The 12,568-nt window shown below is 50.5% G+C and overlaps 5 protein-coding genes across 5 annotated transcripts; 3 read left to right on the top strand and 2 right to left on the bottom strand.

Moving 5' to 3' along the window:
- The first annotated feature begins 1,822 nt into the window (after positions 1 to 1,822).
- On the top strand, positions 1,823 to 2,918 carry CC77DRAFT_646217 (hypothetical protein). Its single transcript, XM_018532606.1, has 2 exons — positions 1,823 to 1,955; positions 2,002 to 2,918. The coding sequence occupies exons 1-2, from the start codon at positions 1,899 to 1,901 to the stop codon at positions 2,800 to 2,802; spliced, it is 858 nt and encodes a 285-aa protein (XP_018389482.1). The 5' UTR covers positions 1,823 to 1,898; the 3' UTR covers positions 2,803 to 2,918.
- Positions 2,919 to 3,693: 775 nt separating this feature from the next.
- On the bottom strand, positions 3,694 to 4,889 carry CC77DRAFT_646039 (hypothetical protein). Its single transcript, XM_018532605.1, has 3 exons — positions 4,527 to 4,889; positions 3,994 to 4,344; positions 3,694 to 3,910 (listed from the first exon to the last, which is right to left on the bottom strand). Exons 1-3 carry the CDS (start codon positions 4,603 to 4,605, stop codon positions 3,816 to 3,818), a joined length of 525 nt encoding a protein of 174 aa, XP_018389481.1. The 5' UTR covers positions 4,606 to 4,889; the 3' UTR covers positions 3,694 to 3,815.
- Positions 4,890 to 5,694: 805 nt separating this feature from the next.
- Positions 5,695 to 7,845, top strand: CC77DRAFT_646012 (quinate permease). Its single transcript, XM_018532604.1, has 6 exons — positions 5,695 to 5,980; positions 6,028 to 6,250; positions 6,302 to 6,364; positions 6,425 to 6,932; positions 6,998 to 7,328; positions 7,381 to 7,845. Exons 1-6 carry the CDS (start codon positions 5,776 to 5,778, stop codon positions 7,740 to 7,742), a joined length of 1,692 nt encoding a protein of 563 aa, XP_018389480.1. The 5' UTR covers positions 5,695 to 5,775; the 3' UTR covers positions 7,743 to 7,845.
- Positions 7,769 to 9,233, bottom strand: CC77DRAFT_1038467 (COBW domain-containing protein 1). The gene is made up of 2 exons (XM_018527114.1): positions 8,956 to 9,233; positions 7,769 to 8,907 (listed from the first exon to the last, which is right to left on the bottom strand). The coding sequence occupies exons 1-2, from the start codon at positions 9,203 to 9,205 to the stop codon at positions 7,949 to 7,951; spliced, it is 1,209 nt and encodes a 402-aa protein (XP_018389479.1). The 5' UTR covers positions 9,206 to 9,233; the 3' UTR covers positions 7,769 to 7,948.
- Positions 9,234 to 9,339: 106 nt separating this feature from the next.
- CC77DRAFT_983191 (Mob1/phocein) lies at positions 9,340 to 11,220 on the top strand. The gene is made up of 2 exons (XM_018536134.1): positions 9,340 to 9,634; positions 9,688 to 11,220. The coding sequence occupies exons 1-2, from the start codon at positions 9,443 to 9,445 to the stop codon at positions 11,005 to 11,007; spliced, it is 1,512 nt and encodes a 503-aa protein (XP_018389478.1). The 5' UTR covers positions 9,340 to 9,442; the 3' UTR covers positions 11,008 to 11,220.
- The last annotated feature ends 1,348 nt before the right edge of the window (positions 11,221 to 12,568 follow it).

Genomic DNA, 12,568 nt, shown 5'->3' with positions numbered 1-12,568 from the left:
AGCCTCACGATGGCATGATAAGAGTCTTGGAACTACATTGTAGATCGACAGGCGCCTGTCCGGTGAACATACCTGGGGTCAGGCACAAGGCTTGGCAAACCGATTTGGGATGCAGGTACGATGCCTTGTCAGATGAATACATGTACCATCTCCGGATCTCATCCCAGACAAGTACATATAATCTCTCAAGTATTACATTGTACTTGTAGAGTTCGATAGATACCCCGCCTGGACACTTACCAATGACGGACGATATGGCGCACTTGCGGTGTGACAGTGCCGCAATTGTCCCGCATATCGCATGAGTTTACTGCACAAACCCCGGGAATCTTCGGGAAGGCCTTTTCATGGATACTACCGCTCCGACAGCTGCGTCACTGAGGGATGATATATAATCAAGGGAATCATTGCTGTTTCCTGGATAATACGATCGACGCAGACTCGATCTCGATACTTGGGAGCTTGGAACAAAACGAAATAACAACTATTTTCGGCCCCGCATCAAGACTTCTGGAGGACCATGTTCACCGTCATCGGATGATGTTTGCCAACACCTGCAGGCAGGTAGGCGATGGTTCCGGCTGTTCGTGAGGCCAATAAGCTTTACAGCCCCAGACGCGAGGAGCCAATAGTGGAGTCTTGCTTCAGTCTTTTGCTGCAGACTTCGCAACATTGTGGTCTTCAATATTTCGAAGGATCAAGCAAGGAGTATCCTGCCTACAGCCCTGCCACTGTTCATCGCGGTAAATGTTTTGAAATGCCTCTACAAGCCAGCATTGAGGATCCGCATTACTTGTGGACGAGCAACTGCCTCACTTTATGTGTGATCGTCGATTAGTACACACGCTATGCCAAGTTGCCGGAATGGCTTTGTGCTTTTTGTAGCCTAGGCATACTGTCGAGCGCGCCGCGACTGTGTAGCATCACACCAAATGGCAAACGGTCAGTCGCTCGGCGCAGTCATGGATGTTCTACGTAAGATAACGAGTCGAGTCACCATCGCTATCGCCTCACAAAATGTGCAGGGTAGAGCGCCTAGTCTAAGTAACGTCGTCATCCAAGGATAGGATCTCTGGCTTGCAATGATACGTGGCGTCATTCATCCTGGGGTTCTATTGAATGCCCTAGAAGTACGCCAACTCACGTTAGTGCTAGGATATAAAGCTGCTAGTTGCAGTTGCATAGACATGGTAACTCAATGTCAAAGCGTTGTACGTACAGCAGTCGCTAGTCACTCCAGTCCTAGCACGACGGCATATCAGCATGCACGTCGCGCACACGACATTTGGAGCTTTTTCATCTGCTGCCTCGTCCCAGAGCCTCATCTCAGTTCAAGTAAAACCTGGCCACGTTTCGTAATTCTAAACTTATCCTTGAAGTCCTTGTTCAATCAGGTTTTTGAGCCTCAGGCCGAAAGACTGCATAAAGTCCTCCCACGTTTACGAAACTAGAATTGGCAAATATTCCTGATTGAGTGATCAAGCCGTTTGATAGACTATATCGTCAGAACGCCACTCTTTGCTGCCCTACACGACGCCAGTATGGAAGGTGATGACATTGTCTTCGTCGAGAACGTGTCATCTACTCTGGATCACAGCAACCATCCAAAGGAGGGAAGAGTCGAAACGTGTAAACCTGGAGAATTTACAAGACATGATAGGGATGTTCCTGTTGATGCAGAACTTCCTGTTCGTATTGACCCCGGTTTTTCGAGTCTGGCGAACGATCGTCCTCCATTGTCATCCCCAGTAAGTTCTCTCTAACGCAATATGGAAAAGGGTTCTAACATTTGCAATAGCCACCTCCTCCACCTGTACGTTACATAGTCTTCCCAGTTTATTATGATAAGCTGACAGCAGAAGCCTCCGCCACCTCCACCACCTCCGCCGCCTCCCGGTATGCCGGCCTTTCCTAGTATGATTGGAATGGCTCCTCCCGCTTCATTTCCACCACCAGTAAGTCAGACGTATTCTCGGGATATCCGATGCTGACCCTTCCAAGCCACCACCCCCACCACCCGAGCCGTCCGCTGGCCTAATGGGGACATCTTTCAATCCTACCGCAGAAGTCGACACGCCGAACCAGTTCATCCAGGTGCAATATACCAGCGAGTCTATCTCTGACTTTTCAAGCCGCGTCATTCGGATCGCGCCCTTTCGCCGCAATGTCTTGATGACGAGGCCTTCAGCCCACGTCGCAGATTACAAGGAGTTTGAGTGGCTTCTGAAACACGGCAGTTCCGAGATTTGGTATGAGAAACCAACCAAAGCACATCTTAGAAGTATTAGGACTCTCGAGGCGAACCGGTGGGCGCCGGACGAATTACTTCCCCTGCTCAACGCACGGCCAGTCAGCCTGGAAACTCCCAAGGTATGGGCGTCAGCAGCGATGACAACACCGACAGATGATGATATCTTTGAGTGCACTGGCGGACATACTACCCATGATGGATATGCTGGAACATGTCGTGAATGCACTGAGACAAAGTCTGAAGTACTTGAAAGCGTTCCGCTCATCTACTGCTTAGTCTTCAGCACTTGTCAAGCTAGCGACCCATTTGTTCATGGTGCCCACTTCAATGGCCGCCAGATCTACAAACTTTTCAAATGCGGTAGTCGCGAGGCTGCCGTCGCGGAAGCCTTCTATGCGGCTGGAGTCAATGGCTGGAGTCTCGCTTTTAGCTGCGTCATGAAGCTAGGTGAAGAGTTTGAAGAAAGATCTGGGACGGCCAAGAAGGTCAATGAACTGTGGATGCTGGCTGAAGAAGACGACGACGAAAAGACCATCAAGGTTTTCTACTAACCAATAAAAAAAGCAGCTTGTTTTTGGGTCTGATTTACTTTGAGCTTCTGTACTTCTTTTCGATAAATCTCCTACTCTCCAAATCCGCAACTTTCGGCACTACCATAACAACAAAAACCTGCGATCATCGGCACAGTCAGCCAGGCCTCGGCACATACACAACCAAAGCTGCTGGAATGGACCCAATCAGACCTCTCGTACCGCGTCTGATGCACGACATGAAAACTCATGTATGACCTACAGATATATGCAACCCAATTTGAGGCGCATACACTGGGTGTTACATGCTTGCCTCGACCGGTCCCTTCTACGCCCAGTACAACACTGCTCCCTGCCAGCGGTATCGTCGAGTCAAACAAGAAACCGGCGACTAAGCATGTCGAAGTGCAGGTTACAATCTCCTCCAATCGGCGTGGCCCACGATAATGGGCGTGTTGTACAAAGCTAAACCCTCTTCTGCTTCTTCACTTGCTGCACGGCTCCTTCACATTCGTTGTCCGTATCAATATCTCTCGTCTCTTATCTCGATACTGTTTCTTCTCGCTATGGCGTTTCTAGGCGTTCTTGTTGGGATACGTGTAAGGCTGTACGATAGAAACGATTAGCATTCCGGCTAGGGCGCTATCGAGCTGGCATCGGCGTCACGGTAGACATGCGCTAAGGGATCATTATTACGCACATGCTGTTGAGAATCTTGGTGGAGCACGAGGCGTACAAGTATAACGTTGTTTTTGTATTTTACATGATTTCTCGGGCAGACGGACACCATTGTGGTACGATATTCCAATGCAAATTATCTAAAACCAATTTCGTGCATAACCCAATCCATGCATAGTGATGTGTTCAACGCATGTGCTCCGATTATCGAGAGTTGTTCTCGTGTAAGTTGGCCTCGGTCCCTTCGCTTCATCTGTGCTCTCTGAAGTTGCTGCTTGTACCGGAATGCATTCGGTCTCCATGCTAACGTGTGTCATGGTAACATCCTCAGATATTCAATCTGAGATGGAACGGTTTCACAGCTCCTTCTTTGTCACTGGTTTCAGTCCTCGGTGTAGTTTTGCGATCGTCTGATCCAGCCTGGCATAGCAGTCTAAAGTCATGAAGATACCTGCACCTGTTAGCTTCATGGAAAAATATCTCGCATTCTTTTCAGTGGTCTTGGTGAGCTCAAAACCCTTATAGGCAACTTACCGGCAGCCAGATAACCCCCGTACATACCGCCCAGTCCCTGCACACCCCTCTGTGCCGACGTCAACTCATCCCAACTCAACATTTCTGCCAAACAGACCAACGTCGTCAAACTGGTCTCCATACCGAAGACCAGCAGGGCAAGAGGGACGCGTGGATCGTTGCGCAACAAGGCGGGAATGGCCCATATAGTTACGGGGAGATGATAGACAAGTTCAAGAAAAGTTAGAACGGGGAACCAGGCCGGAGCGTTATAGAAGAAACGGTCGCCATATGTAGCTATGTACCAGTCGCGTAGAGAGGACATCCAGAGGGGTTTGATTTGGATTGGGTAGTAGGCTGTGAGGTCGAATGCTGTGACAAGTCAGTACTGATCAGTCTCTTTCCTGAAGGTGGAGACCGGATGCGTTGACTCGGGAAGTCATCGAAAAGTTTTGTAGAACACAAGATATGAAGACGTCTAGTCCTCGTGTATGTGAAGTTGCTACGCTACTGAGAGAGGCTTCCAAACCAAACATCTATGTTGATAGACCCACCTAGCATTACTGGCAAGTGCACGATGAAGAAGACGAGATAGATCAGATCACGCTTCCGCTGGAATATAGAGACCGCCATGCTTGCAGAATCAGTTACGTGTCGTTGAAGAATTGTTGGTGTTGATGTTGATGTTGTGTCTCAGCCGAAGCGTCCTACGCGTTTCCGCTGACACGCCATTGAGTGGGGCTTTCCTTCCCCACGGGCCGTCGTCGTTAGCTTCCATCGTTCAGTTACTATCCCATCCGCATCGACCGGTTGCAATTAGGGTAGCGCGACAGCTACTACGAGTAATCGAAAGTATCTTCTTTATTCCTACTGTAATGTCCCTGATGCGAATTTCTGATTCTCCGATCGAGCTACACGGGCTAGAAGGTTACCGGCAGCACACAATCGCTGCAAGCGTCAGCTGCATCCTCAGGAGATCATCTCATGTACCGAACCCAGCGACTATCGAAGGATTTCTTTCTGCATACTGTGTTCCTTCTCGATGAAACCAGTAACTGTATTGGTGGATCACAACCATTTGAGCGCCATGCCTCTGCTTGCGTCAGCGCTCATCCTTCAGCCACCCAGTCTGTTCTTAGATTCCATATTTGCCAACGGATGATGTGCAGTCATATGTTCAAGACTGCTGGTTTGTGCCTCTTATGTCGCGACTAAGCTACTGGAGCTGCCGTTTCAACCGTAGGAGGATCTCTCGGAGCATCATGATGTCGGCGTTCCGCTCCTACGAAGTCACTCATGACCGATCACGCATCTCGTCTTGCCAACGATTTAGCCTAAATCCTCCTCGGATGGACCTTGGCACCCGGCCCACAGCAATAGGACGACATCAGCGGCGAATACATCAGGAGCGGCACATAATTGCCAAGGATGGTGGAGGCTTACGTTCTCTTCCGTGTCCAATTAGTGTACTTGAGGCCTTGGCTTGGCATTCCTCAAGCCGTGTTCTACATGTTGCCCAGAGACCGTTTCCTCTTGGTATGCTTAAGGGGTTAAAGAGGACTTATTACCGATGCTCTGGAAAGAGTGTGGACGCCTGTTTCCCCACACTGTTGCGTTCTTGTCACTGGGGTCCTGGATGATTGTGCAGATGGTGGTGCGGGCTCCTGCACCCCATACATAAGCCTGGGGTCTCCAGCGAAGAAATGTAAGCTTTCTAGTGGCCTGGGACATAGTTCATACGACTTCGACTTGAAGCTTTTGTCAACCTTCCGAGGCGTTTCATATCGATTATCAGATATCATCATGGCTGGAGGAGGCGGCGGTGCGACAGGCTTCGATGCCGCGCTTCAGAGACGTCAAGCCCTAATGGGTGCAAGTGGTCCTAGGGCTCTGGTAAAGAATGGAAAGGTGTTTCTCATCGCCTTGTTCGCCTGTCTTGGAGGAGTGTTGTATGGTTACAATCAGGGCATGTTCAGCGGAATCTTGGCTATGCCATCTTTTGGAGCACGTATGTACTCCCGAATTCTATCCTCAACTTGCGCTGACAGTGAACAGAAACTGACGGCTATGTTGATAATGCAACACAAAAGGGATGGCTGACCGCTATCCTCGAACTCGGTGCTTGGTTTGGAGCCGTCATGTCCGGTTTCGTTGCTGAGGCATTTTCTCGAAAGTATGGTATCTTGATCGCTACAGCAATCTTCATCATCGGCGTTGTGGTGCAGATCACTGCAATTTCCGGTGGACATGAGGAGATTCTAGCTGGCCGCTTCATCACGTTAGTAATGCCTAACCCAAAACCAGCCAAATTCCTGCTAACCATTTGTAGCGGTATCGGAGTTGGTGGTCTCTCTGTTATCGTTCCCATGTACAACAGCGAATGTGCACCTCCGTAAGTGCCATTGAAAACCCCGGCTTTAATGCAATGGAGCAACATGCTGACTGTCTTCAGTGAGGTTCGCGGTGCTCTTGTAGCACTACAACAACTTGCCATCACATTCGGCATCATGATCAGCTTCTGGATCAACTACGGAACCAATTACATCGGGGGCACTACATTGGAGACTCAGTCCAACGCGGCGTGGCTGGTACCTATCTGCCTCCAGCTCGTGCCGGCTTTTGTTCTCATCATCGGCATGATCTGGATGCCTTTCTCCCCACGTTGGCTGATGCACCATGACCGCGAAGAGGAAGCTAGGAACAACCTTGCATCCCTTCGCAACCTCCCTGTCGACCATGAGCTTATCGAGCTGGAATTCCTTGAAATCAAGGCTCAGTCCATGTTCGAGAAGCGTAGTGTTGCTGAGGCCTTTCCCCATCTTCGAGAGCAGACTGCATGGAATATCTTCAAACTTCAGTTTGTTGCCATTGCCTCCCTTTTCAAGACTAAGGCTATGTTCAAGAGGGTCATCGTTGCTACTGTCACCATGTTCTTCCAACAGTGGACCGGTATCAATGCGGTACGTATGATTTCAATACTTACTTTGACAGTTTCTAGGATATACACTGACTCTCGATTGATCAGGTTCTCTACTATGCGCCGCAAATTTTCGAGCAGATCGGTTTGACTGGTACCACCACGTCACTCCTTGCTACCGGAGTTGTTGGAATAGTCATGTTCATCGCCACCATTCCAGCTGTTTTGTACATTGACAAACTGGGCCGTAAACCCGTATTAGCCGTCGGTGCCCTTGGCATGGCTTTTTCGCACTTCGTTATCGCCGTTATCCTCGCCAAGAACATTGACAACTTTGCAAACCATCGTGCGGCTGGATGGGCGGCAGTAGTGATGGTGTGGCTTTTCGTTATCCACTTTGGATATTCTTGGGGACCTTGTGCTTGGATCTTGATCGCTGGTAAGTCCATTCGTCTACACTTTGATGCTCTCTAATCTAACGATCGTGGCAGAAATCTGGCCTCTGTCCACACGACCATACGGCACTGCGCTTGGTGGATCGTCCAACTGGATGAACAACTTTATCATTGGACAGATTACCCCGGAATTACTCGAGAATATCACATACGGAACATACATTCTCTTTGGAATGGTTACCACAATTGGTGCAGCGTTTATCTGGTTCTTCGTTCCTGAGACGAAGAGATTGACTCTCGAAGAGATGGATACCATCTTTGGTAGTGAGGGCACTGCGCTCAAGGACCAGGAGAGAATGGCTGAGATCAACCATGAGATTGGTCTTGCGGCACTGTCGGGTGATGCCTCTTCTGGGAATGAAAACGCTGTTGTTGGGAACGAGAAAGGTATTGTGTAGGTGATGGAGACTATTGAGTTGAGGCGAGTCGTTCGTTATTCGAAGGAGCTTGAAGCTAGCTTAGCTGGAAGAACAGAGAACTAGTGTCGGTTCATAAAATTCTATGTCTTTGGTCACATGGCTTTTACAATATTGTACATCCCCATAGGCAACGTTGGTGAGCTCGCTACTTTACGACCTGACATGCTTGATCGGATCATGGAACTCTAATGAAAGTCACCCAACGTAGCCATCAAACTCCGTCTAAAGGCCTCTTGATCCACAGCTCTCCCAATCAGCACTAGTTTTGACTCCTGACTCCCGTCATCCGGTTTGGCGTCTAGTTCGTTCGTGTCGTAAATAGCCCTTACACCCTGCGTAAGAAGTATCTTGCCGTCCTTGACTAGAACACGACCCTTCAAGCGGTGTATCTCAAAGGGCTTATGGTCAGCTTCAGTAGGTAGTGTCTCCTCCCATAAAATAGTGCGGAGGAACAAATCGAACTTGTCGACTTGGTCGCGTGCCAGGGCAGGAAAAGAGATAGTAGAAGTGGTGATTGTTGGATCGAGGTGACTGTGTCCCTTGCTTGCGAACTTCAAGTCTGCATCCGTGACTTCGTCGTAGGCGTGAAGGTCTAGTACCAACCCTTCTAGCTGGGGAACCTGGCTTTTAGTTGTTGTCTTGATGCGAGCGAGGCCGTTAATAGACCGGATGCGCTCAGTTACTTGTTGTAGTTCTTGCTCGGAGACTAAGTCGGTCTTGTTGATGATGATCACATCTGCGTGACTAATCTGCAAGTGTGCTGTTGTCAATAGCGGGCCGTGTTCGTCATGAGCTTCCTTCTTTCTCTCTTCAATCTTCTCTTCATCGCCTAGTCCTTCATCTAAGCTCTTCAAGACATTCTTTGCATCAACAAGTGTGACGATACCGTCTAGGAAGATGCTGCTCCCTAAGCCATCGTCGAGCCAGAACATGGGTGCGATGTTTCCAGGGTCTGCTAGGCCAGTCGTTTCGAGGAGGATGTAGTCGAATAGGCCGGATTGCTCCATTAGATTCTCGATGGCTGCTACGCCAATGTCCTTGACGGAACAGCATATACAGCCGTTCGCTAGCGGTACAAAAGGCGCTGGTTGGGCAGATGTGGAGTTTGCATCGGAAACAGTGAGCTGCTTCTCAATATCAATTGCTAAGGCGCGTTAGGTTGGTGTCTTGCCTGAAACGCAAGGGAGCATACAGTCACCAAACTCATTCAGAATGACGGCAATCTTCTTGCCATGCTGCTCAGTCAAAATGTAGTTCAGCAAGGTCGTCTTTCCCGCGCCAAGATATCCTGTGACGATGGTGATGGGCACTTTGCTCTGGGGTGCATCGTCTGAGCTAGCCACAAGGGTGGGAACATCTTCATCCTGATCCTGGATGACCTTGGTGTTAGTCTCTGGCTGAACGAGACTGGGTACTTCGTCGTCTGATACGTTTCCGTCCATGGCTGGCAGATGACGTCGTGAGGTGGGCAGAGTCATGTAGAAAATGGTCCACTGAGCCCGCGATGAAGTTAGCGTGGTCGCGTAACGACTAGCTGGAAGGACCCCTGCGACTGCCCTGCATCCGCCTGGGCAAGCTCCAGATGTCCGATGTCAACAACGCACAACACCCCGCCTAAGTGATCACCGACGTCTACAGCCTTAGCAATCGCCCTTTCCGCTGCTCAATCTCGCGCCGAAATGACGTCGCCTGCTTCGCCCCGTCTTCCCAGCCCACCACCCATTCCAGAAGACCAGCTTTCACCGGTATCAGCGTCGCCAGAGCAGCAGAAGCTGTTCAGTAACCTCGACCATGCTGCGGAGCGGAGAATACGGCCAGGGACCAAGGCAGAGGACATGGCCGAGGGACCTCCGCTCGTAGACTTATCAGAGGTGCGCTGAGGCAGACTACACCACAGACGGTGCCTGATTGACAAGATGCGCAGATTGACTCGGCCTTCCAACTTACCGAACACCTCAAAGCCCTCCACAATTCCCTGACGCATCCTGCTGGCTCCAACGGCACCGTGCCGGTGGACAGAAGCATGGCACTCAAGATTGCACAATCGCCAGCCAATGTAGACAGGACTCTGTGGCTATATGAGCTCTGCCGCTTCCTCATACAGAAAGTCAACTCCATCATCACCGCCCTCTTCGCAGACGACCCACCTTGTTCTTCCTTGACCTGTCCAGAAATGCGCGCTTCCGAGTGGCAGTACCTGTGCGCGGTACACGACCCTCCCAAATCGTGTTGCGCAATCGACTACTGCTGCCACACCCTCGACTGGGCCGCCAATACCCTCACCTCGCCGAAACACTTTCCCTCGAGGCTCGCGCTAGGCACCGACCAGTCGACGCAGCATTCGCAAATGCGCCAGTTGACCAACATCTTCAGACGCGTATATAGGATATTTGCGCACGCATGGTACTCGCACCGAGAGGTCTTTTGGAAGGTCGAGGGACGGACAGGGCTATACATCTTCTACAAGACAGTCTGCGATGTATATGGTCTGGTACCCGAAGACAACTACACCATCCCTCCAGAGGCAGAGGGCATTGAACCATCAACAGAGGCAAAGCCATCAGCGCCACCTCTGATCATGAAGCGAGAGCCCTCCGATTCATCATCACAGATTTCAGTCAACACGCTGGCAGAGGGCATGTCAGATCATACGCTATCAACAGCCGGTACAACCAAACGACACAGGCATTCGCCATCAGTGGGAGCTACTATCGTGCAAACAGTTGTGGAAGAGAACGAGGAAGAAGAGGAACGTCCAAGCTTACAATCACGGCCTGTTACTCAAATCTTCGAATCACCACAAGGAGAAGAGGAACACGAAGATGGCGACAGCGATGGAGATATCACAGCCATCGAAGACAACGAAGAAGAAGACGACGACGACGACGAAGACGAAGACGAGGATGAAGATGAGGCTGAGTCAGTCCCGGAGATAAGTCCACCAGAAGCCAAAGACGCCACAGATGAAGCAGCAAAGCAAGGCGCAAGCGAGGAGGAAGTAGCGGGTACTTCGCCCGAAAAAGAAGAAAAACAAGATACAGATGTCGCGGCAGAGCCAGCATCTACCGAGACAGCCGAGGTCAGCAGTAAGGACGCCCAAGATACCGAAAAGGAATCATCGCAGGACGATGCTGAAGCCGACAAGGATGACAGCAAGCCTGACACTGCAGATTCGGAGCAGGTGAAGAAGCCTGACTCTGCTGCCAAGCCATCCGAAGAGGGTGAACCGAAGGCTGAGGATTAGCTTATCTCTGATCTTGATTAACGAGGAGGCAGCCTACTGTATTTTTAGCGTAGGGGGAGATGGAGGGGATAATGACTTGGCAAGGCAAAAGACTGATGTTATTCTTGACATCAGTCTACACATAGTAATTTCACACGACATGACATGTACGAAGAAATTTGTTTCTTCTGAATCGTATCCTCGCGCAAAAAGAGGGATCCCAGGTATTCGCTGTCACTACTGATGTAATACTTGCAGAATATTGCAAGTATATACCTTCAGGGTAACTTTTCTAGAACCGGAGATGACTTCCGGAACACGGGCTCCTTCGTAAGAGGCGCCGCATTACTTCATGATACGTCACATCGGTGCTTGATGATAGTTGGGACCAAACGATGCGTAATGGCGGTGCATCATTAACAAAGAGATGCACAGTGGTTCCCTCAAGACTATATCTTAAAGACCAACCAGGACAGTAGCTCAAGTAGCGGCGTCTATAGTTCCCGCGGGGCGCCTTATCTCTGCCCATGAGACTTGTATAGACAGGGTCAATGCTGGTACTGATCGAAAGTGGAAAGATACTGTTGCCTTGAAACGTGGAGGAGGAACAAAAGCAATGCGATGCTATGCTGTATATTCTCCGTGGTGGCTGGCACCTCAGTGGCAAGGAAGGGAAATTTTATCTGTACAGAGCCTTGGTCCAGTCGGTGGTTGGGGGCGGCTTTCGCAGAAGGCAGGCCTCACTCATCCACGTTGTCGTGTTGTACAGCATGACCTGTCCTGCAACGTCCCTAAGGATAGGTAGGGCTGATGAGGCTCAAACAACCATTTGCTGTCTTGATCATACGCAAGTAGAGTGATGTATAAATTGACAAACATCAAATTTGGGCAGGCGTTGGACGAGCTGCTCGCCGAGCTCCGATTGCCGCAAAAGCATAGGGTGACTCCCGGCCCGCTCCTCATTGGCGGGTCCCGTCCGTAGATGCGCCTCTTGTCGCGCTGCGCGGCAAGAAGATCCTGGGGTAGGGCGCCCAGCATGCAAGTATCAATTGGAGGCCGACGGGCCGAGTTTACGCTAGCACTTGGGTAAATGCTGGCGAATGGGACAAGGGCCGTGTGTGGCGCGCGTGTGATGAGGTGTGGAAATTAGTTGTTTGTTGGGCCATGGTGAAGGAGTGGTTGGGCTGAGCGATGGTAGAGTGAGTGAGTGAGGACCGTGACTCATGGTCTACGGGTACGGAAGGAATGAGCAGTATCAGATGTCGGAAGGATGACTTTTCGGACAAGGTCTGGAATGAAAAAGTGTCCAAAGCTGCTTGGTGCAGAATCTCGTGCAGCTCCGTGCATAGGGTGCATGAACAGGCACATGCTGATATCGACGGTTCGATAGTCCAGCCAAAGAGAAGGCGGGTTTACGAGAAGTGGTGACGGCCATGGAGAAGGGCACATCAGCTAAATGTGCTTGAGCAGCCCCCACGCGCCCGCGGTCGCCCATCCCACGCCACCGAGGGCTGTCGCTTCTCCACACTCTGATGCTCAGGCTGGGCTGCAGGCGGGCGCGAGCATTATATCACAGCCGCCG

The sequence above is a fragment of the Alternaria alternata genome, assembly GCF_001642055.1.
Source record: "Alternaria alternata strain SRC1lrK2f unplaced genomic scaffold CC77scaffold_4, whole genome shotgun sequence".
Classification (NCBI taxonomy): Eukaryota; Fungi; Ascomycota; class Dothideomycetes; order Pleosporales; family Pleosporaceae; genus Alternaria; species Alternaria alternata.
This window is presented reverse-complemented; position numbering and strand designations above follow the sequence as displayed.